Below are 24,430 nucleotides of genomic sequence, written 5' to 3' on the forward strand. Positions count from 1 at the left end.
TACCGGTTTTGACAAGAATTTGTTTCCGGTTTTTGATCACGAGATTTGGATGTGCCACGGGTAGCGCGGTATATATCTCATGCTACATGATGGAAAATCTGGCAAGACAGCCGTTGTGGTACGGGCGTAATGCTATGTGCTTGGCTTGTGGAGGTGGAAGTGAGCATGTAGTTTAGCGGCGAAGGATCCGTCAAGTGTGAATTACTCGATGGAAATGCAAATGCATCTTTGCTATATTGACGCCTTTGTGTTTGGTGTTGGCCATTGAGCGTCCACGGATTCAACTACAGAGACGAGTATTGCTAGACGAAATAGTACTGTCAGCCGGAGCTGTGCAGGGTAATGGTGCCTAGAACAAAATACAATGAGCTGCAAAAGCTAGAGATGCTGTCAATATCCAAAGCATCAAGCATCAAGCAGACGGTCGGGGCTGGTGTGGAGGTCAGGTAATACGGGAGAGGCCGGGAGCCGAGACAAGCAAAAGACGGGGGCCGGGGGTGGGGCCGGACCATCAGATACGAGTACGGAGGATGCAAGCAGACGCAAAAGCACGAGGATGAAGATGAGCACCGCAGGCTGTGCTGACAAGCAGGAGGAGGATCCCGCAGCATTGGGACGCGGCTGTGAGCCAAGCAGAAGGACAAGGACAAGGGAGTCTGCCGGCAGCGCAGCAGCAGCAGTGTGGACACAAAAGCCTGGCAAACGGTGGACGAGGGGCGTGCACAAGCAAGCAGGTCGATCATGCATGAGCTTCGCACGCTATGTCGAAGCGATGGAGGCATTTCGAGTCATCGGCTGAGCAGGCAGAGAGGCTGGACGAGACTTGACCCGAGATAGAGGCATGACTCGGAGGAGAAGAGCACGAGAGGAGGGGGTGCTGGGGGAAACAAGCCTGTCCTATCAACAGCCGATGGCACCTCCAGCTGCATGACGACAAACGTCGACGATTGGGCCTCAATGCCAAAATTGGGGCCGGTGTGAGCTGGCAATCGACGGAGCATCCGCATACGCCCCCCGGCTGCTTCCCCCCCCCTCTGCTTGTCTTGTCTCTTGTCCATATTTTGCTGTGCACCAACAGCCTGGGGCCACTGCAGCCTTGGCCGTGGGAGAAACAACGGTTTGGCTATTTTTGCGTTGTTTTGAGAAAACACGTCGATGAATTTACAGACGACCTATTATGACTGATGAGAATTTTTTCGTCTTCCCACTCGGCCTCGACGGGCGTCGGGAGCGGAAGACGGGAAATTATCGTGAGGTCCTTTGCGGTTGATACCCAATGAAGCCCTAAGAGCATTTTGTTGGGCAGAAAGACTGACGAAAAGCAAGAAAAAAAAAAGTGGTAGGTAATGGTAGCAGTTTGTGGTGGTGGTAGCAGTCGTAATCAAGCAATTTTCGAAGAGTTGGGAGAGGCGTATGTGTATATGGCGGTGCACACTCATACCCCCTGCTTCAGGCTCTTGGAAAACCCCCAAACTTTTTTTTCTCTCTCTTTTGGCCATGTCTTTGTCATTGCGACCGTGGCGTGTCATTAGCTCATTCGAGGCTGTCACCAGTTGGACGGCGAGGCTCTGAAAATTTTCATCGTTGCGGACAGCTGGCAGTTTGACCGGGTTCTCTGCTGTCCAACGGTGAGTGTTGCGCTGTCGCGTCTCCACGGTGGCAATGCCCAGGGTTAAAAAAAAAAAAAGCGTCTGCTGGAGAGGCTTTGTATACCGAAGCAAAATAGCCGTTCGTCGAGTTTCAGCGTGTTTCACAATCCAAAGGCTGATGCCAAGTGTGGCGGGGCGCCAACAACGGGCAGAGACGAGCCGCCATCTCCACAGTTGGGCGTGAGTGCTTTTCTTCGCCTTTTCTCTTTTTCTTTGGCTCTCAGCCATTCGCAGCGGCTGTACCCGGCGCACTTGGCACTAGATTTTGCTTGTGTTTCCACACGGGTGGGAAGAAGAATTTGGAAATGGAAGATGGAAGCCCGTGTCTCCCCTAACCCTGGTCCGAACAGGCGGGATTGGTGACGTCGTTTGGAACTCTGACCTTGACTTTTGACGTTGGCGTGGACGTTGACAGCACTCAACGGTTCTGTTGTGTTGGGCTGAATCCCAAGTCTGACTGACCGACGAAGACGAAGCGGATGGATGAGTAACTGCAGCCATCCGTCATTGGGAATGGATGACTTTATTTTTATCCGTCGAGAATGCGCGGCCGGCTGTTGTCTTGAAGACGGCTAACGCAGCAGCAGCGTCTAGGATCCCTGCTCGAACGTCTTTGTTTCTATTTGCATTGCATAAGCTGCTATTCTTGTTGCTGCTGCAGTCCTTTGGCGAGCGCTTGTTGTAACAGCTCCTACGACATGCGACATACGACATGCGACATATGGCTTCAATACCACGTACTGTTTTTCCCTTGCTTGCTCTTTGGTGTTTGTGCCTCCCAACGCTCAACACTCGACGCTCCCCTCCTCGACGCTGACCTCGACAACCACCCGGCTCAAACCCAAATACCCCGGCAACCTCGTCTTTCCCTCATCTCGCGGCCCCCATTCGCCAGTCGCTATCGCGGGTGCTCTGGACGGTGGTGCGGCACCTCCGCCCTCGGCCTGTCGTTGAGACGACCAAGGAGCTACTAGAGGGTCAGGCGGTCGTTAGCTGCCGATGCACTGTGCAGCTTCGCGGGACTGGGACTGGCTCGACGGCTGTGAGGGTGTCTGGAGCCCATCATGTGGGGAGAGGGATATCCCGCCATCTAGACCATTCGGGAGACATCCAGGCCATGTACGAAGACGGCCGGGTATAGGACCAAGGGCAAATACAGTAGATGAGAAAATGGCTGTCAAAAAATAGTACGAGTTAAAGAACGGCATCAATCTACTGTACAGGTCGCGCGATATTCTGTGCGAGTTGTGCTACTCCAAAGGCGCCATAAAAACACACCACCATCTGCTCAGTGCACATGAAATGGATGGAATCGCCCCTCTTGCATCAAATCAACTGGATCTGCTTCGTCTATCGAGTCCAGCTCTCCCTTGCGTCCGCGCCGTCGCCTCGCACAGACGGACAGACAGTCGCTGCCCAAGCCATTCATGGGAGTCTCTTCTCTCCCCCCTTTATGACAGTTGAGAGAGCACAGCTGTTGATCATCGCATCAATCATTGAATCAATATTGATCAATCCACCCTTCCACAGTGCTCAGCACACTGACACACAGCGCCAGATCCAGTGCAGCGACAGCGCATTAGCCCCTAGAGCACCCCCCTGCCAGCCCCTCCCTGCCCACCCCCTCTGCCCACCCCCATGCCACCCAAACCCGAACCTTCGCACCCCTCATTCCCGCCCTTGTAGCGCTCTGCCTGCCCTCTGCACACACTTTGCGGCCATTGGATCAGCGACAACGGGCGATTAAAACCTCGACGCAGCCGCTACTGCGCTGTCCGTTGGTCTTGCAGTTGACAAAGCGCCGACCTCCAGTCATTTTGGCGAGACGAAGAAAAATTTCTGTTTGCTGGGCTTCGTTGATTCTTTATTATCCCGGCCCATCGCTCTGAGAGAGGGGTTGCGTCTCACCTTGTGTCATTCATCATTCATCACCTCCGCAGTTCTCTTCTCACACAGCGTTTTTGCAGTCGCCGAGCTCTTTATTTTCGCTTCAAGCTCGTCCATGCGCTAATCGATACGCCCATCTATCGCCCACCGCCTGATTGCCTAGTCGCTGCCTAGACGCCCACCTTGGATGCTGACAGCTTCTCACGCAACAGCTACTCAAACGAACCCGATCCCCCCGCCTTAGTGCGGCTTCTTCTTCTTCTTCTTCTTCTTTACAACACCATTCCTACCATTCATCTGCTCCTCTCGGGGCAATCACCCTTTTCAATTATACAACATGCCCGTCGGCGGCGAGTCCATGGTTGGCTACGTGGAGGACGTTGACGAGGAGCACAGCACCCTCGGCGTGGAGAGCACTCGTCGATACGCCAGATCAGCGGCGGCCAGAAGCCCTGAGCGATCCAACACCGGCAAGCCCAGATTGCCAGAGTCCGACTCCGAGGATGAAACAGCTTCGAGCAGCAGCAGCCTCACCGACTCTGACAGCACGCAAGCACCCGTCGCCCGGGACAGGACGAGGCCCCTCCCAGTTGATCACAGACGCCCATCGCACAAGGATCGAGACCTTCACCACGACCCTAGAGATTCTCGAGACCCTCATGGCCCCAGAGCAATTGCCCGAGATGATCGCCAAAGACGCGAGAGGAGGCCCAGAGACGACGAAGACCACAGAAGGCCCCGGCCCCAGCCCAAGGACAGAGACCCCAGAGACGCGAGAGATCTAAGAGACCTCAGAGAGCCCAGGGACCCGAGAGACCCCAGGGGCCCTAAGAAGAGCCGGCCCGGCCCCCCCAAGCATGCCGCCTCTCAGCCCGTCGTCTCCCAGGGTGGTTATCGAAGAGGCCAGTTTGAAGATCCCGCCGCATATGGAGTTCAGCAGCTCCAGCAGCCTGCTGCCTCTGGCCAGCGGCCTCGTGCCAAATCTCGTCCTTCAAGCTACTACGGACAGCCTCCTCGGCCGCCTCTGGACATGGGCTGGCCTGGACCTCATGCGCCCCCTCCTCCCCCTCCTGGTCCATTCCCCATGGGCAACTTCCCGCCGCCTCACATGTTTCCTGGCGGTCCCCCAATGCATCCTGGCATGCCGCCGCCCCAGTCTCCCATGGGCATGGGCCCGCCTCCCTTCTTTGATGGTGTCAGTCCCATGGGACCGCCGCCCCCGGGAGAGCATCTCAGACATCGCTTCGATGGTGGCGGGCGGCCTGCTTCTGCCATGGGCTTTGGCTCTCCTCCCGAGGCCATAGGCTACTTTAACGAACACTATGACGACTACGAGGAAGAACAGGCCCAGAAAGTTGCTCGCCGCCCTTCGCGTCCCAAGAAGGCGCCGCCACCACTGGAGGAGCGCAAGAGGTTGCCGCCTTCTGAGTTTGCTCTCAAGCGTACTCAATCAGCAAGGCCAACCTCGGGCGCCTATAAGCCTCCTCCTTCAGCCCGCGAGCCAATGCGTGAGCCACTGCGCGAGGCACCGCGGGAGCATATGCGAGAGCAAGTACGGGATCATTTCCGAGATCATCAACCCCGGGAGCGCCCGCTGTCTCGACAGGGCCATCCGCGCCCACCGCCATCGCACCGCCGGTCTGTGGGCTTTGTGGACCAGCATGCCTTTGACGAAGACGACTTCCCGGGTGAAGAGGTGGACTTCTACCAAGAGGTCTCTCCTAACCAGCGCCGTACCGCCCTCACTCGACCTCGACGCAGCAGCTCCGTTGCGTATGATCAGCACGGCTATGACATTGTCCCTGCTGGCAACCGGGGCCGCCGCTCATCCATGTATGGACCCGGCCCCGGGGAGTCTGGCGGCGTCAGCCTCGAGGAGACCGGCAAGTACTTTGATGCTCTGCGGTATCAGGAGGACGTGAGCGGAGGTGCGCCGATGCCCTTGACGGCTGAGACTCTGCGCAAGGCATCCAAGCGTGGAGAGCTGGCCAGCAGCCGATCCACCAGGAGCAGCGGCAGCCATGACGAAAGCGACTACAGGCGAAGCAGCCACACAACTGGACTCACCACGCAATCCTCGGCAGCCCACAATGACGATTTCACCATCAAGGTCTCTGGCCAGGCGGTCGTCAAGGTTCCCGGCGGCCCCCAGATCGAGTGCGAGGGTGGTGAGATTACCTTTAGCAGCAGCAGAGGAGCCGGAGCCGGACCTGGCTCAGGAATGCCAGGCGCTTCTCGTGCTGGCAGCGACAAGGAAAGCACCGTCTACCAGCTTGATGATGCGCGTAGCTCTCGCATGGACCGCAAAGCGCTGCCGCACCGCCCTCGCGCAACCAGCCAGTCTGATGTCCACAGCCGCATCTACGCTCCGATCCACGCCCCGTACGAGCATGCCCCGTACGAACCTTATGAGCCATATGAGCACATTACTTATGAACATGCTCCCTACGACCCATCCCTTGCTGCCTCCAACTTTTATTAATGTTGACGACCAAAAACGAAAAACTACTCTCAAAAATTTACGAAGCTAAACTCACGACTTATGACATGATGAAAAAGTGCTTTTTTGTCTTTCATCGATGTCGACATGCAAACGATATCGACGCCATCGGTTTTGCTTCTTTCTCGAAGACCAACTGAATGAATTTCATCTCCGTTTCTCTATTTCTGTTTCTATTTCCGTTATTTCCTTTACGACATTTTCTTCTTCTCTTCTAATTTCCCTCACATCCTGCGCTTGTCTTGGTGGTTCATATACCCTGCCGCCATTCCATGGCTGCGAAACATTCTGATACCCCCAAAATAGTTGGTGATGGGAAGGATATTGTGTGCTCTCTACTAGGCGGATCTTGGTACACGTGTATGGGGTTTTATTTTATTTTCATTCTTCATTTTTCCATTTATTTCTTTCTGCAACCTGCTTTGAGCGTCGCACAACTTGCAAAGAGTGTCGGTGAGATAATCGAGAATGGATTGGGCAGGCAGGGAGAAAGCTGGTCTGACTCCCCCGACCTTGCCGCTTGGGAGATGGCGCCGTCTTCGAGGAGGGCTGTGTTTTATTCTCCCCTCGGGCCTGGACTTGACGATGCTCGAACTCAGCCGTCTCCCTACCGATCTACGCCCTTTTTGGAGCTGGCACTTTGTGGCCAAAGTCTTTATTATTTTATTGGGTTCGGCAAATTTCAGTCTATTACTATAGCGGCCCTTTTTTGTGTTAAGAGGAGGATATTATCGAATTTTCTGATTTATTCATTTCTTCTCATCAATGTTACGAAAGCGATAGATTGTACGAGCAATGGGGGTTCACACCCCCTTCACTCCCTCTGCCGTACACGAGGGGCTCATTGATTCTCAACTGGTATGCTATTTGCTCCCCGTGCTCCGGCTCCTTTTTTCCCTCCGAGACAAACACCTCTTCTCCTGTCTCCCTCTGGGGGGGAGAGAGCGCTGTGATTTGCGGCCACGTGCACTCGAGCCGGACTCTGATACCCCTCACGGCTTACCCTTGTGGGCTAGCACGCATAATGCGAGGAGGTGCATGCATGCATGGCTCGAGGAGGACGTGATACAATGGATAGACAAGATGCTGCAGGGAAAGGCGATGTGGTATGGCGGTTTAGATTACGAAGCGGGGGGGTGTTTGGATAGCATGCGCTGCTGGAGGTATGAAGAGGGATTGGCTTGACGATTCTTTCATGACCTGATGACGAACCAAAAGCGTTGATTTTTTTTTTTATTCTATTTCTTTTTTTCTTTTTCCTTTTGGCTGTAACGATGGAATATGTATTTTTCTTATTGAAGCATGTATTTGTTTTCTATTTTCATATCTAATAAATGGCCTCTTGCGCCTGTCTACACGAAATCTGTTTGCACCATGAGTGACATTCAAAGGCATGAAGCAGGCAATACTACTCCATATAAGTGTATGCAGGGAGCCAGGCAGGCGGTGAATCAAGCAGGACAGCTGAGAAGCCTCCACGTAGCAGTGTGGATCACAGTACGATCCTTTGTGATGCACGTTTCCATCGAGGTTGCGGCCACTGGAAAGTAGCACAAGCACAAGCACAAGGACGAGGACAAGAACAAGTAAACAGATTGTGAGAGATCTCGTTGTACAGTCCAGTTCAAGTTCAGCGTCCACGTATTAATGACAAAAACAACTTTATAGATTGGCCACTTTTTTGCTAAAATGGACTAAAAGCCAGTGTCGTTTTCAAGCACACAGTGTACTGGCTTTAACAGAACGAATCACAAGTTTCACATGCAGCGACAAAGTACATGTAGGTACAGTACAGTAAAAAGAGGAATTAGTGTCACTGTTTATTTATCTTAAAGGTAGGTATACTAAGGATCGACTGATAGTCATATATTTGACATGTTCATCGAACAACTGCTGCAACGTTGTGGCAGACATGCGGAACCCAAGTCTGTTCTAGTCATGGATAATGCATGCTGGCACTTGTCGCCAAAGATGATGCAGATGTAAGTAAGGTAGATGCAGGTGTGATAGTGGAGCCACCATCACCTTACTCCCCAGACTTTAACACAATTTGAAGAGCATTTCAGCGTCCTGAAGACGTTCATTGAGAAGAAGCGGTACAGAAATAGAGAGTTTATTAGGGAGTCGACGCCGTTGGGAGAACCAAGAATTATGGCCTTATCAAAAAGCGGCATTCCCCTCCCTCCGTTACCTCTGAGTTCGTGTTAAAATAGATTGTGAAAAACTCATGGCATCACCCAAACAGACGGCTCAACTCCTGCACGGCCTCTTTCATCCTCAAACACCTTTGAAGGAGTAGCATCACTCTCCACCGTAAAGTCGTTGACGAACTCCACGTCAGTAAGGATATCCCCATCTGGTGATCGCTCTTCGTCATCTTCGAGAGTCGCGCCCGCGACCCCCGAAGTCTGTCTCATTCTGTGCTTCCAAAAGATCTTCCTCACGCGGTAGCCCAAAACAAAGTCAGTCGAGCCCTCGAAGGAGGCGCCGACGTTGTCTACGCTCGTGAAGCTTGCCTGCCCTCCAATCTGCGTCTGTGAATGGGGCTCCGTCACGCCGCCTTTAGCAATGGTACTTGTAGTCTTGCCCTTGGTCTTCGACAAAGAGGCCCCCGCCGCAACTTTGATTCCGGTGATCATGTACAATGGCACCTTCTTCCTGGTATTATCAATAAAAGCCTTGACATTCGGTGTGGCGAGAGCCTGTGCCATATACTCATCTGTTGGGTTGAAGTACACCGTCTTAAGTTGCTTGATTGCCAGGGTCTCGCCCGCGTCCCGATTGCGCAGCCAGCCGAGTTTGCCCCCAAGCCCGTCGAGACCGAAGATCTTGGCCCAGATACCAAATTCAGTTGACCTGATCTGGTTCAATGTGCATGAGAACCCAGTCTTGATGTCTGGCCCTTGTCGGGGCAGGACCATGTGGGCAGGGACTTCAATACGCGAGTTTTCGTTGAGAGGGGCCAGTCCGTCAATGTCGAGGCTTTTCAAGATTGACCCCAGATGCAGAGGTCCATCAGGTGGTGGCGCGATTGAGAAATCTGGGCAGAGGTGGTAAGATGGTATCGGGTTGATAGACATACTAGCTGTCAAGCTGAATGCAAGGGAATTAATGTGATAGGAGCTCTTGATTTCTAGCTAGTTGAATGGAAAATATAACGTTTTCATATACGTAAAATGACAGCTAGGAAGTTGAAGGACGCAAGGAAATGCGCCCTTGGGGCAGGAAATAGCCTGTTACTGTACATACAGGAAACGTGCCTTGTACAAACTTTGAAGTCATAGAAGGTCCTGGAACTCTCAGCAACAGGAGCTGAAAGCTTTGAGGTCATATGGTTGAAGAGCAAACCTTACAACAAACAGGGAGGTTCAGCTGGCTGCCTAAAGGCCAAGTGGTGGCTCATGGCGACCACCAAGTCAACGCGATCATCGAATCAGCGTGCGGGCGGCAAATTGAGCAGACTGGAAAAGCCCGATGCCCCGCACCAGTTGACCTGCCAAATGGTATTACTTCAGCCTCTCGGCATGTAATTAAGGTTCAGGTATAAGCCTAAACACAGACGCAGATGTCAACACAACCAATGAATTGATCGGTATATGTCCAATTTGAGGAGAGTTGCAGAATAATTATCTCATATGCTAAAGGTAAATTTAAGCGGCATGAGGCGATCGACCATCTTATGGCAATCTCATATCTAATTCCATTCGACCAACGCGGATGAAGCTACACAGCCAGAAGCAACTTACACGAAGCATTACAAGGACAGGACAATGACAGACGCGGGCCATTCTGAGGACCTTTACCACAAGTATCAAAAGGCAGAGGAGCTATATAAAAATGGAAAATATGAAGAGGCCGAGAAGCTCTTTCGAGAAACAGCCGAAGGGAGAAAGACGACACTTGGTGTTAATAATCCTGACACTCTATGGAGCAAGCACCATTTAGCAGAATCTTTATACCACCAAGGAAAATATGAAGAGGCCGAGAATGTCTTTCGAGAAGCGGCTGAGGGGAGAAAGATATCGCTTGGTGTGAATAATCCTGATACTCTGTGGAGTAAGCACCGTCTAGCAGAGTCTCTATACCGTCAAGGAAAATATAACGAAGCCGAGAACATTTTTCGAGAAACAGCTGAAGGGAGAAAGGACGGACTTGGTGTTGATAATCCCGACACTCTATGGAGTAAGCACTACCTAGCAGAGTCTCTATACCACCAAGGGAAATATGAAGAGGCAGAGACTGTTTTCCGAGAAACAGCTGAAGGGAGAAAAATATCACTTGGTGAAAATAATCCTGATACTCTGTGGAGTAAGCACCGGCTAGCAGAGTCTCTATACCGCCAAGAAAAATATAACGTGGCCGAGATTATTTTCCGAGAAACAGCTGAAGGGAGAAAATTAACACTTGGTGCTGATGATGCTAATACACTATGGAGCAAGCATTATCTGGCAGAGTCTTTATACCACCAAGGTAAATACGGAGAGGCTGAGAAGGTCTTTCGAGAAACAGCCGATGGGAGAGAGAAGACGCTTGGTGCCGACCACTCCGATACTCTATGGAGCAGAATGGGGCTCGAGAAGACCCTGAAGAAGCTTCCAGGAATACAACCAGCTACCATAGAGCTATTCGATGATATGAATGAGTATAATGAAGAGTACGTACAATGATCGGCCTTTGCGAACAGCTCTAATTCAGAGTCTCGGTAGGAAAAAGAGGGGAACAGCTGATTTCTTCAATCAATTGAACATGTTCCACAATTCCTGCCAGTGGTACGCAAGACAGCTGGGCAACTCAGCATCTCGTTCAGTTCCACCAGTTCGAATTGCAGTTCTCGACACAGGCATTAACAAAACGCATGGCGGAATACAAGGTGGCTTCGCCTCAAAACGCCTGGACAAAAACCGGTGCCATAGCTGGGTGGGTGACCCAGATGACGTCCACGACGATGACGGTCACGGGACGAATATAACCGATCTCCTGCTTAGAGTTGCTCCATGGGCCGAGATATGTGTCGCGAAGGTATTCAATAAAAATACGTTTAACGTGGAGGAGGCCAGCAACGTGGCGAAAGTGTGCTCTCTTCTCTGAATCGTGTCTACCCGTCTCTAACCACTCACATAGGCAATCAGCTACGCGGTCGAACAGTGGAACGTTGACATTATAACCATGTCTTTTGGTCTTAAATTGCCAGCTCTAGAGGATAAAAATCTCATCAAGGCTTTCCAAGACATCGAGGATGCATTATCGAACGCAAGGACGAAAATCATATTTGCCGCCGCCGCCAACCACGGTAGTCATGGACCGAGAAGCTTTCCGGCCGTCTGTCGCGATGTGATTTGTATCCATGCATCAGATGGAAAAGGCAAGGATGGCGGCATCAGTCCTCTTGCGGTAGATAACGACGAGAACTTTATGACTCTGGGCACCGGGATCCTCATTACCGATGCCCAAGGAAGGCAGAGATTGAAATCAGGGACGTCCTACGCGGCGCCAATTGCAGCGGCGATTGCGGCAAACGTGCTTTATGTTACGCAGACAATGATGAGCCTGACGCCGGTTGCTCAGAAACGCCTGCGGACTGGAGATGGAATGCGTAAGATGCTGGAGTTGATGTCGATTAAAGGCCCCGATGGATACCGCTTCCTTACACCATGGACACAGTTTTGGAGGGAGGGTTGGCATTGCCGCCCAGATGAGATGGAGTATATTCGGCAAAGCATCCTGAGGTTATTTCCATATTAATTTGGGCTGTTGAATAGAGCATCCCTTGGACTCGGATATCGCATTTGGTGAAGTCTTTCCATCATTCATTTGTTGCTCGGCCTGCACCAAACCTAGATGGGATGTACGAGTACAGTATCAAAACGATATGTCTGTTCTGATGCTTAGTGTAAGGCAAAAAAGTACGGCAGTGGTCAAACTTAAAAAAGCAGTGGCACTTTCAAGCCCAGATCCCGAGTCCCACAAGCCTTTCTGGAGGGTCCGCTGGAATAGAGGTGGAGCGTGATTGGATCGATCGACGGGAGTGGGGCGTTGCTGGGTCGGCGTGTTTACTTGCGTGCGTCATCCCGATTTGGACTTGATGGCGGCACGGAAAAGGTACTGGGCAAGTTACATAAAAAGTTGGAGATGATGTAGAACTGCAGAAGGCCTTTGATTATCAGTGCATACACTCTGGAAAAGTAAACAATTTACATCAAACTAGTCGCTTACTGGTAGAATCGACGGTAGTGAGGCCGCCTTGCATGTACGGAGTAACGATCAGCAAAACGAATTGATTGGTCTAGCGCCGCAACCCCCAGCCACGGTATTTTTGCGGTTTCTGTAGGAACAACGCGAGGCCCCCTGGTAAGCTTGCGCTGCACATTCTGCCTCAACTGCACGCTCTTTTCGTTAGTGCTTTTTCAACTCTGCAACCTCACTATCCGGGGGTGACGATTATTCCATTTGTTTACTTCTTCTAAACGGTGGAATAGAGCTGCGCTTTGTGCATTGACAAGGCCCCTTTTCCACTTGCGGGATAAGAACGACATTGTTGCGGCTCAACTTGGGCTGCCCGCGTATCTACACCTACTTGCCGGAGAGACAATCCGCATTCCAACAACCTCAACTCGGCCAAGGACTCATTAATCACCATGGCGCCGGCGGTGGTGAATGCCGGCCAAGGCCTCTCCGTCACACCGACTGTCGATGTCATCGACACGGATAAGTTCCCGGCAGACGGTCCTCTCCTCCAGGGAGCCCGCGTCTTTGCTCGACTCGCCAAGCGCACCGAAGACCCGTCCAAGGGCGTCCTCGACCCTCACGACATCAACAATGTCGGCTTCTTCTTCCTTTTCGCGCTCATTGGCGTTGCCTTTGTCGTCACCGGCATCTGGTTCTTCTTCTGGGCCAAGAACGGCGGTATTTGGTTCAAGGACGATGATTGGGACGACTACAAGTCTACGGTGTTGCGTCGCAAGGGACCCAACGGCACGATTCTCTCTGGAGCTACCGAGTCGACTAATTTGGGAGGCGGCAGCGTTTACAAGCGATACGACGACCATGATGACGATGACAGGCGAACTGCAATCACGGACAGCACTTACTTGACTGGCATTACCGCGGGCGCGAGTGATATTTTTGCTCGCGAGAAGCGCAAGAAGAAGCGTGAGGCTCGCGATGAGGAGCGCAGAAAGCGTCGCGGAGAGAAGGGCAAGTCGACTGGCAATGCATTTGAGGGCGTCGTGGATGAAAAGGCGGAGCGCGAGGCCAAGAAGCATCTGCGCAGCTACCGTCACGAAAAGGCTGCTCGCGTCGGCGGAATCAACAAGGAGGCCGAGGGCTCTGAATGGGAAGGATCCACGAACGCGGCTGAGTCTTCTGTTGGTGCCACGTCTGAACTGCTCGCGCACCAGGAACCCACGCCCACCTCGGACCCCCCCAAGGCATCTGCTCCCCCCAAGACGACGGCCAAGAGCGGCGGCATTCGAAAGGTGTACTCGACTGCGGACCGCAGAGAGAGCAAGGAGGCGGAGCGGGAGCGTGCCGAGGCCCGAAGACTGCGGGCGGCGAACAGGGTTGCCCAGCGAGACTTTGGATACCAGCGCGCGGCGGGAGCGGTGACGAACAGCCAGCTGAGCGAGAGTTTGCTCTCGGGCAGCGGCACTGGCGATTCGACTACCCTTGGCGAGAGCAGCATCCCTGAGGAGGAGAGCGAGGTTGGCACCAAGAGCTATCACCATCCTATGCCTGAGCTGAAGGAGCAGAGGCGGAGGGAGAGAGAGGAGCGCAGGGCGAGGCGCAGCAAGAGCGGATACCGACGTGGAAATACGGATGAGAATACCGATGTTTAAAGGGGCGGGGCCCGGGCCGATCGGGGAGGAAGGGAATGATGGGATTTACTTTGAAAAGGGCTGACTAGGACAACAAGGCAAATATGGGATGATTTTCAATTTCTGATGCTTTTTGTTTTTCTCGCCCTTGTTTATATAAAGCGTGCGTCTTTTGCTGGTTTGTTTCAGTTTGGGCACGCTGGGAATTGGGTTTTTTATTGATGAGGGATTGGGAGGGCGGTATCAATGTCTTTTTTTTTTCTTTTCTTTTGTAATGTGAGTAACGCACCAGGGGATGAGATGAGATGAGATGAGATGCACGTTATGGGAATGAACGCAATGAATGAAGTGGATGAATGAAATATGGGATAGTGGATAGTTTTGCTGTATGAAATAATGGTATTCAATTTTTACAATACTTATTCCCTTGATTTGCTTTGACATGCAGTGACAAGAATAGTTTCGTTGTATGAAATATTGGTAACTTACATGTATTTACTCCCTTTTGGCAGGTTCCATGCTAGGCTTACAGTGGTAACATTCTGCTTTGAACTGTTGTTGGTAGCTGGTGCTCCGTGTTTTTACGGGTACAACATCAATCTTACGTGTACGCGGAGATTGAGATTGTGGCTCAGGAACAGAGTGTCGGACTGATTCCGCCCTTGCGTCGCGTCTGGTCTTATGGACGTGTTGACGGGCCTTTTCGAGGTTTTGATTGGGAGGCGCTTGTTGTGTTGTTTATTTATACGGAGAAGCCTCACCTACCTGCTATGTTGCACAGTTTGTCATGTTTGAAGAGAGGTGCGGCTACGTTGCTATGAATAGGACTTGAGCGTCCAACCTATCCAATTGAGACTGGACGTGGATCATCAATTTGCAAGAACCCTGAAAAAAGCGCGGCACGGCGAGAAATGGCACGCATAAGCCTCCCCTGGGGTGGCTCTCTGGGGGAGCAGGAGGTGCATTGACAGGCCGAGACAGCATAAAAACGGCTTGAAACTCGCGGGCTGTGTGGGTGAAACTACCAGGGGGGGACGTAACGTGTTTTTTTTTTAGGTGCTGGATTTTTAGGCGCCCGGGTCGTCCGAAGGGGGTTCAGTTGAGTCAAGCTGAATTGAGCGGATGGGATGGGATTGGACTGGTGCTTCTGTTTTGGTATGGCATTGCGAGACGCTGGGTTTCAGATGCGAGCGAGGCAGGATGAGGATGGGATTCTGGCTGTGATACGAGACGCTGAAATTCAATTCAATTCACGGCTGGAATATGCACGGCTGTTTTGTTGCTCACGAGGCTGCCTGTCATCCGCATTGCGTCACACTGGCCGCTAGCACTAATGCAAAGGCCCCAAAGGAGAAGTACCGGATACGAGCTAGTCGGGGGTCTGCAGCAGGGCGATACATGGCTTTAGTGGTGCGCCAGATAGCGTTTTTGGCAGAATCAGGGCGGCAGTGTCTATCTGCTTAGCGGGGAAGCGCAAGTACCGTCCTGCTGCGTGCACCGCATCACCCAAGTCCTCGCTACTTAGCGGCTCCAGACAATGCCCACTGGGCAGTTCTCCATCTCCATGCTGGCCTGACCTGACATTCCAGATTCCACAACTGCACCTGCGGCCCCACACTTTTGCCTCTCCAAACCCAGCCTCTCGTCGTTGCGCTTCTCTTCGATCCCGGCCTAGCTTCAGCGCTCTCGTCCAGTAACCTTTGCCCAGCTGGGACGCACTTCTGTTCTCGTCTCGTTTTCGTCTGCAGCCGAGCATCGATTCTCTCTCGCGGTCCCTTATTTTGTAGTTGTTACTTTCCTTTTCTTTTCGTTCTTCCCTTCCAACCTCTGCAGACGCAATCTCTTTTGTCTAGACACAATCTTCCCCTTTTCGGCAGTAATTCCACTGTCTCTGGTCCCTTTTCTTCCTGGCATCACTCTCCCCATCTCTCTCTCTCTCCAATTCCCTCAACGGCTTCTCACGTTAGCGGTTCTGGGCCCCTGCGGGAGCCAAGCGCCAGTTGGGCTCTCACTGCTTGCCTGCCGCTCTAGTGCCTGCTAGCTCACTGCGGCCAGTGCTAGCAGAGTCGTGTGTACACTTGCCGCTAGCACGATTGCACGAGTAATCGCTACAGCCTGCTGCCCTGCGCTGTGCTGCGTTATCTCCCGAGTCGCCTCTCCCTCTGTGGCGAGGCACCACGTCCGTGTCCGCCCAAACGCAATCTTTCCATCAGCCCTCCACTGCTATTTTTCGCCCTCTGGCAGCGGCTGCTCCGGAACGGTCCGACCAAGACAACTTCCTTTTTGATTTTTTTTTTTCTTTGCTGGCATCTCACGAGCGACGACTCGACATCTTTTGGGCTGCTGCGTCTACGAGTCTCGACATTCCGCGGAATCGATCGCCTGCGCCATCCACTGCAGATCCGGCCTGGAGCATCATCATCCCCCGCAGCCTCCTCACCACACGCCCGACACTCGCAGCGCCGCGACCGTCGCGGCGGAGACGCCGTCTCGTCCTTTGGCTCCTCGGAGTCTCTTTCTCTTTTTTCTTTTCGCTGCGAGCGAATGTTAGATTCTTGCTTTATCCATCGCATCGGCTGGGACTTGATTTGAAAAGCCCTCCATCACAATGACGACGTCACCATCTTCAGCCCTGACGGGCGTCATCATCGGCCTGGTGTCTTCCTTTGGCTCCATCGTCCTCATCTTTCTCGTCATATTCATCTTCTGGGCGTCTGGATGCGCTGGCTCTGGTCGAATCATTCTCGATCGCATCGGCCGACCGGGTGAATATGACGACGAACAGGCGTTTGCGAGGGAAGAGGCCGAGGCCTTGGAGAACATGGACGACATGTCCAGGACGGAATACCTGAGAGCTAAAGGTGCACCGAGCCATCTGCGCAGTGTAGCGAACATACTGACCGTCAAATTGTAGCATTCATCACTGCGAACCCTCCAGAGTCTGCGCAAACCGATATTTCGCTCTCACAGTACCTTGCTATCCAGGAAAAGGGTGTGTCGGCCTGGGAGTTTGAGCCCGAGCTGGAAATTGCAAATTGCTTCGTCCAGGCCCGAACCGAGATTGAGTTTTTCGATTCCGAATGCACCGTCATGAGCAACCTGCCCGTACCCAAGCAAAACGACGTCTACTACTGGGAGGCCAAGATCTACGATAAGCCCGAGAACACGCTTGTTGCTATTGGAATGGCCACCAAGCCATACCCTCTCTTTAGACTGCCTGGTGAGTCCTCCCTTTATTACAACGATGGCGTTGCCCTGCGACTCCGAGTTCTAACAACCGCTATAGGTTTCCACAAGTACTCTGTTGCCTACCATTCAAACGGTTCACGACACTACAACCAGCCATTCAGTCGAACCCCGTATGGCCCTCAGATTGTCACTGGCGATGTTATTGGCGTTGGCTACAGACCTCGAACAGGTGTCATCTTCTTCACACGAAACGGCAAGAAGCTCGAGGAGGTGGTTCATGGCTTGAAGTCTCAGAATTTCTTCCCGGCCATCGGAGCCAACGGGCCCGCGACAGTTCATGTCAACTTTGGTCAATCTGGTTTCGTCTTCATTGAGGCAAATGTCAAGAAATGGGGTCTGGCCCCTGTCACTGGCAGCCTGGCTCCCCCGCCCCCATACGGTTCTGAACAAGGAAGCATTCTTCTGGAGACCGGTACCAAGGATGGCTTCACCTCTTCGCAAGGCCGGGCTCATCGACACTCCGTGAGCGGCACGCCATACAGCGTTAGAGTGGGCGAAAATGATCTCAACGTACAGCACGGACGATCACGCAGCGGGAATTTCAGGGTTCTCCCTCCCACTAGCCCCGGTCCTGTCAGGAGTCCAACCGACATCTCGCTTGCCCAGCTTGTGCCATCCGATGAGGGTGGTGAGGCCAGCAGCAGCACACACCCTGCCCACGAACAGCATTTTGACGGTAACCCGCTTCATCTCCACCTCGAGGATGCCACCAACCCGCCGCCCGATTATTCAAGTCCAACCTATACCGAAAATCGCAATCGTCGATATAGCACCGATAGCGAGGATGAGAACGCCCCTCTTATCCATGTCGTGACTCGCAGCAGGGGTGAGTCTTCGGCAACGATAAGGCCTGCAGGACATGGCCAACCCGCCCCGCCCCAAGATCCTGTCCCAAGCTACAGCGACGCGATACAACAGGGGGCGAGTCCGATTCGACGTGAACGAAGCAACAGCTCCGAATCTGAAGCCTCAGTCCAAAGCTCGGAGAGTGGGTCTTCATCCAGCTGAGGCACGTTGTTGAGAGAGAGCCTGCTCAACCCACTTGGCAAACGAATTCACGAAGACAAAACCGAAAGCCTAGACCCTGCAGCAAGAGGCATCGAATCAACCCAGTATACCAATTTACATGATAAGCCAGGAGTCAAGAGTTGAACTGAACATATGGGGCCACGCTACTCGACAATGGCACTTTCTATACACAAACACACACACACGCATACCATCACATTCACAAACACAAACAAACACACTTTTGCACACTGTTACATATCTCGCACGGGCGCCTTGGAGTTTGAATAGCATTGGGATCTACCGTCACGACGGATACACATCGTTTGGGGCTTTTTTTTGTCTTGATTGTCTTTTATATGCGTTAACAGCCCGCCCCCTCTCCGCGCACCTTAGAACAGGTCCACCTCTTTTTATATATACATCTTTCTGCTTTGGACGGAAATAACTTTTCCATGGAATTTCCTGGGAGGAAACTATGAAACATGATACCACCTCTTGAAGGCCCTGGCGAAAACTGCGACTATTTGAATTTTTCTTTTGTCTCTCTTGCTGCTGGTTTTTCCTGCCTTTTTTTCCTCTCTTCTTTTTGATTAAACTTGTGGAGGTGGAGGCGGAGACTGGAAGGACTTTTGGTAGTGCTTTCAGGTGGCATCGAGTGTAGATAGTTGGTTTAAATAGTAAAAGGGCTTCAATTTGGCATTTTCTTTTCAGTGTTTGTGTTGTGTGATTTGTATTTGTAATTGTGACGTATAGACTAAGTTCTAAGTGTTTGAAGCGATGGCTTGTGGTAGTGCGCGATAGATCTAGAAATACACAGAGTTAAGTTAAGCTTTATTGCTAGTGCTAGATACTAAGATCGTTGCGTCTGCTTTTAAATCCACTGCTTGACAGTCGGTGAATCTAAGTCTGCGACTACCTAAACGGGGGAAATAGGTCAACATTTATATGGGGGCGATATTCCTCAATTCTTCTCTCCCCTATAGCCCTAGGAAGAGAATGTCCAAACATCCTTGAATCATGAATAATGACAATCTTGTCACTTTTGTAGATTCATTGATAAACATTTGCAGTATCGAATATTTATTCCAATCAGGCAGATAAGACTGGCGTTCATTGAAGCTCTATGAGCAAACTTGCTAGAAGTTGTGAGGCATTGCATGGCAACGCATCAGTAACCAGAAGTGATAATTGGCCAAGTGATAATAATGCAAGCGACTCTCGCAACTGCCGTATTTCTGATTTCTGATATAGTCATGTACTTCCGCTGGCAATCCCAGTCTCAAAAAGCCATTTAAGTAAGACCTACAGGAAAAGCCTTGCGATTACACTACCCGTTACTAGTTATGCACACACGGCAGACGAGAAAAGGCTCATAGCTAAGCATACTATTCGATTCGCTTGTTTTAGTACACTTCTGACGTGGCGGCAGTTGAGCCGTTGATGGTCGATGTTACCTGCATGCGGCTGGAAGTTGCAGGAATAGCTGCATGTGCCCAACCCCTCTCTCCATCCTTTAGGTAGCACGCTTCTGTATTAGCATTCCTGCCTCTCTAGAGATATATTTCTCACTTGCTTTCGCTGGGTTTGAATACTGTACTGCCATTAGCATCAACATACTCATATTACCCGAGCTTTCGAGAGCTTTACAGTCTTCTGTCCCTTACCCAAGTCGCTCCTGTCGGCATGGCGAACCCCAATGATTATACCGTAGGCTGGATCTGTGCCATAGTCACGGAATTTGTTGCCGCCCAGAACCTTCTTGATGAGAAACATGACTTACCCATGCACGTTTCCCGGGGGGACGATAACAGCTATACACTGGGCAAAATTGGAAGACACAACGTTGCTCTAGCTGTTTTACCCGATGGAGAGTATGGAACAACAGCTGCCGCCACCGTTGCTGCTAACATGTTGCGCACTTTCCGCAATATTAGGATTGGCCTGATGGTTGGCATTGGTGGCGGTGCGCCGAGCAGGAGACATGACATTCGGCTTGGCGACGTTGTGGTGAGCGCTCCTCGTGACGGACGGGGTGGCGTGCTACAGTATGATTTTGGGAAAACGATACAAAATCAGGCATTCCAAATCACAGGATTTCTAAACCAACCTCCTACGCTCCTAAGGACGGCCGTGAGCAGTATCAGAGCTCAGTATGAGAATGAGGGTCATCAACTTGATCAGACTATCAAGAGAATCGTAACGCAAAACCCGAGACTCCGGAAGAAATACCAGCGACCGCCTGCAAGCAGCGACAGGTTATACCAATCTGTGATTACCCATCCTATAGACAGCGATGTCTCCTGCGCAGAACTTTGCGGAGATGACCCGTCACGGATAATCAAACGACAGCCCCGGGAGGATGACTACGAGGACAATCCTGCTATTCACTACGGACTGATTGCGTCGGCGAATCAGCTGATGAAGGATGCTCAGGTTAGGGATAAGCTTGCTGCGGAAAAGGACGTCTTGTGTTTCGAGATGGAAGCGGCGGGATTGATGAATCATTTTCCCTGCTTGGTTATTCGGGGGATATGCGATTATTCGGATACGCATAAGAATAAGCAGTGGCAAGGATATGCGGCGATGACGGCGGCTGCATATGCAAAGGATCTTTTGCTTCGGATACCAGTGGAGAATATTCAGGCTGAGAAGCCGATTAAGGAAGATGTTGGTTCTGGGGCAGGGTCAGGGCCTGGCGGGACTGGATCTGGAGTAATCCTGCCTGAAGGAAACGTGCCTGGAGGAATCGGATCTGGAGCAAATGGTTCTTTTGGAGGAAATGGCTCTGGCTCTGGCCCTGGCTCTGGCTCTGGAGGTAATGGCTCTGGAGGGATCGGAACTGGAGGACCAGGAGGAATGGGTCGCCCCCCGACTAGCTCACCCTCGGTATGTCTGCCACATGTTATAGAATTGGAAACTGGGCTGATACTAACGTTATCATAGAATGGCTTGGTGGGATATTTGACCAAAGATTCCGTCGATGCAACTATCGCAAGGGAACGCGACCAATTCCTCTACAGAACGAGGGAGTTGGTTCAAAAAGTTGTCGACATTAATGTAACTGGACCCGGGCAAATCTGGAACAATTCTCAGCAGTTATGGGCAGCGTGTCGTCAATGGAGGGAGTATTTCCGCTTGCAGAGGGCAATTCCGTTTGAGGGGGATTCCGGTACCACTCCGTCTGCTCAGATGAGGCGGGCGCATCTGATGCGCGTGATATCGGACACTCGTGTTAATGGGTATGGGATTTCCAGCCTGGTTGCAGATTTCTACGATCTTATTGCTGTCATAGATTATCTTGATGGATGGGAAAATATTAACGTTCAGGGATAACGAGATTATTAACAGCTTTAGGATAGTTAATGGGTTTATTTTAAGGAAAAAGGAAGTAATATTGTGATGAGCAAAAATTAGTTCCTCCAGTTCAACAATCTCACCAACTACACAACAAAACATTATGATGCCTGGTAGTCTCGACGAACAGGACAACTCAAGCTATCCTCTATATACATTTACAAGTTTTGACCTGATCTGTGAGGTCACATAACCTCCGGTACCTAATATATAGGTATATATATTAAGTAATTACCTCCACAAAGGTTAAATAGCAGTAAGTCATCTTTTATATATCTCTTAATCCCTTACTACAGTAATCTAAATGTCCAACTTCTATATACCTCTCCTAACATTAATATCTTATATAATAGCAATTATAAACGCCTTAAAATTTATTAACAGAACCCAATAATTAAAAACCGTCGGCGTTTTTACAGTAGATTAACTAAATATAATTAACCTTAGCTAAAACTTAAATTAACTTAATATAGCTATTTTTATAAATATATAATAAACAGCACCTCACTTTACTTATATTAATAAAAAAAATAAAAATAAACTACTACAGTAATAAACTATAAAATAGCTTTAGGCAGTTTATTTTATAAATAAAGGCTAAAAGTTAACTATTAATAATCCTATCCCAGCTTAAAGTTATTTTAATATTAACAGATATAATAAATACAGCAGCATTTACTTTTATAAAACCTATATTAACAGTAATACCTCTTTTATAAATAATTAATTCTTACTTAACTTTATTTATTAATTAAACTTTATTAAATTAACTTTCTTTAATAATAGTAATTAAATTAATAAATTAAAAAGTAATAAAACTTTTTTTATTTATTTTAAAGCTAATAATTATTAAATAAAATAACCTTCCCCTACTTTTTAATATATTAATAAATAATATATTTTTACTATTATTAATCTTTTTTTTATATTACTTTAAACTTTTATAATCTTAACTTTATTTATTTTTACTAAAGATTATTATATTACCTTTACTTTTAATTATTATAAAATAAAATATATATAAAAAGTAAAGTTTATATTTATAAATTATTTATTAATAATATCTTTTTATTACTTAAAATATATTATTAATATTAATAAATAGAGTTTAAAAATAAATATTTTTATAATATATATAACCTATAAATAATATATAATAATTACTTTTAAAAATATAAAATATATAATATTTCCTATTTATAAAATAAAATAAATTAACTATATAAAGCTTACTGTTTAATTTTAAAAAAGCTATAATATTTTTCTTTTTTAACTAACTTAACTAAACTCTTCTTAATATAGCGATTATATTAAATTAATTAAGCACTTAATCCGCCAATAAACGCCTTATATTTAATTAAGCAAAGCTATAATATTTTTCTTTTTTAACTAACTTAACTAAACTCTTCTTAATATAGCGATTATATTAAATTAATTAAGCACTTAATCCGCCAATAAACGCCTTATATTTAATTAAGCTACGCTAAAGGTAATTAACAGCCTTTTATAAATAGCACTAATAACTGCAGTATTAATAACTACTGTAAAACCAGCTTTAGTAAACCTAAAGCCTATTTACCTTAATTTATTATAATATCTATAGGCAGAATATCTAAAGGATATTATATTAATATAATTAACCTCCTCTAAAATTTAAATAAAATAATATTAAAACCTTATTTCTATTTTATTTAAAAATCTAATAATATTAATAATTATTATAATTTATAAAATATTAATAAAAAAATAATAAATAATAAAAATAACAGTACTAAATAAATTATATAATTAATCCTCTTTATTAAATAATATCTAGGCTATATAATAAATAATTAAGCAATTTTATAATAGCCTAACTATAAAGGATAATATAAACTAAATTAGTTAAGGTTATAAAGCAGCTCCCTAGCTATAAAACTCACCGGTATTACTAAACTAAGTAAAAGGTTATAATTACTATAATAACTTTAGGCTGTATTCCAGCTAGGATAATATATATAAAGATATAGACTAAGGTTTCCAGTATACCTTATACCTAAACCAATAGGTATTTAACCCTCGCTAAGATATATATAAACTATATTATAATTATAATCAGTAAAGTAAATTATATAACGTAAATAGGCTAGTACTTAACTCCTTTAGATATATATAATAGTTTAATGTTTAATTTAAAGCTTTTCTAAAAAACTATTATTATAATCTATAATATTAGGAAGCTAAATATTAATAATTTATAAAAATTAACTAAAATCGTTATATATATAATAAGCCTTAATAAAAGATATAATTATTTAAAATAAACTATTATTATATATTTAAGGTAGATATCCTAACTTTAAATACCTTAGTTATAATAATTTTATTATATATTAACTTATTAAAGTAATTAATAATTAACTATAGTAAAAAGATAGTTCTATAAAATATTATACCTAATATTTTATTATTTTTTAAGTTAAATAAATATAAATAGTTTTAATCTTTAAATAATAAAATATAAAAAAGACTAACGTTTAGCTTAAATGTATAAATTAATATTTTTTAATAAAGATTCTAATATAACTATAGAGTTATTATAATAAAAGTAAATAAATTATAATATTTTTTTAATAAAGAAAAAGTATTATTTTTATAAAAGTATATTAATAAAAAGTTATTATTATATAATAAAGTAAATAAAATAAATAAAAACGTAAAAGCTTAGTGGTTTATTTTAAGAGTAGATTTAATATTAGTAAAGCTTATAAATATTAACTAACATTAAGTTACTGTAAATAAAGTTAAAGCTTAACTTACAGTAAGGGAATAAGCTGTTAAATAAAACTAAAATATATATTAAAATAACGCCTATTAAAATTATATACAATTATAAAAAATATAAACTGTAATTAAAAAACTATAAATATATAATAGTAAACTTTAGTAATAAATATATAAAAAAAACTACTATTATAATAGGTTTT

At 47.7% G+C, this 24,430-nt stretch overlaps 6 protein-coding genes across 6 annotated transcripts; 5 read left to right on the top strand and 1 right to left on the bottom strand.

Moving 5' to 3' along the window:
* Positions 1–3,873: 3,873 nt before the first annotated feature.
* Positions 3,874–6,018, top strand: TRIVIDRAFT_51503 (uncharacterized protein; the record flags this gene model as incomplete). The annotated part of the gene is made up of 1 exon (XM_014093922.1): positions 3,874–6,018. The coding sequence occupies one exon, from the start codon at positions 3,874–3,876 to the stop codon at positions 6,016–6,018; it is 2,145 nt and encodes a 714-aa protein (XP_013949397.1).
* A 2,615-nt stretch (positions 6,019–8,633) lies between these two features.
* Positions 8,634–9,101, bottom strand: TRIVIDRAFT_120839 (uncharacterized protein; the record flags this gene model as incomplete). Its single annotated transcript, XM_014093923.1, has 1 exon — positions 8,634–9,101. A coding segment is annotated over one exon (468 nt), but the record flags the coding sequence as incomplete, so codon positions are not given.
* A 705-nt stretch (positions 9,102–9,806) lies between these two features.
* On the top strand, positions 9,807–10,703 carry TRIVIDRAFT_51440 (uncharacterized protein; the record flags this gene model as incomplete). The annotated part of the gene is made up of 1 exon (XM_014093924.1): positions 9,807–10,703. The coding sequence occupies one exon, from the start codon at positions 9,807–9,809 to the stop codon at positions 10,701–10,703; it is 897 nt and encodes a 298-aa protein (XP_013949399.1).
* Positions 10,704–12,671: 1,968 nt separating this feature from the next.
* Positions 12,672–13,871, top strand: TRIVIDRAFT_51457 (uncharacterized protein; the record flags this gene model as incomplete). Its single annotated transcript, XM_014093925.1, has 1 exon — positions 12,672–13,871. The coding sequence occupies one exon, from the start codon at positions 12,672–12,674 to the stop codon at positions 13,869–13,871; it is 1,200 nt and encodes a 399-aa protein (XP_013949400.1).
* Positions 13,872–16,458: 2,587 nt separating this feature from the next.
* Positions 16,459–18,056, top strand: TRIVIDRAFT_90961 (uncharacterized protein; the record flags this gene model as incomplete). Its single annotated transcript, XM_014093926.1, has 3 exons — positions 16,459–16,711; positions 16,765–17,070; positions 17,137–18,056. Coding segments are annotated over 3 exons (1,479 nt in total), but the record flags the coding sequence as incomplete, so codon positions are not given.
* Positions 18,057–19,793: 1,737 nt separating this feature from the next.
* On the top strand, positions 19,794–21,053 carry TRIVIDRAFT_185355 (uncharacterized protein; the record flags this gene model as incomplete). Its single annotated transcript, XM_014093927.1, has 1 exon — positions 19,794–21,053. The coding sequence occupies one exon, from the start codon at positions 19,794–19,796 to the stop codon at positions 21,051–21,053; it is 1,260 nt and encodes a 419-aa protein (XP_013949402.1).
* Between the last annotated feature and the right edge of the window lie 3,377 nt (positions 21,054–24,430).

The sequence above is a fragment of the Trichoderma virens genome (genome assembly GCF_000170995.1).
Source record: "Trichoderma virens Gv29-8 chromosome Unknown TRIVIscaffold_93, whole genome shotgun sequence".
Lineage (NCBI taxonomy): Eukaryota > Fungi > Ascomycota > Sordariomycetes > Hypocreales > Hypocreaceae > Trichoderma > Trichoderma virens.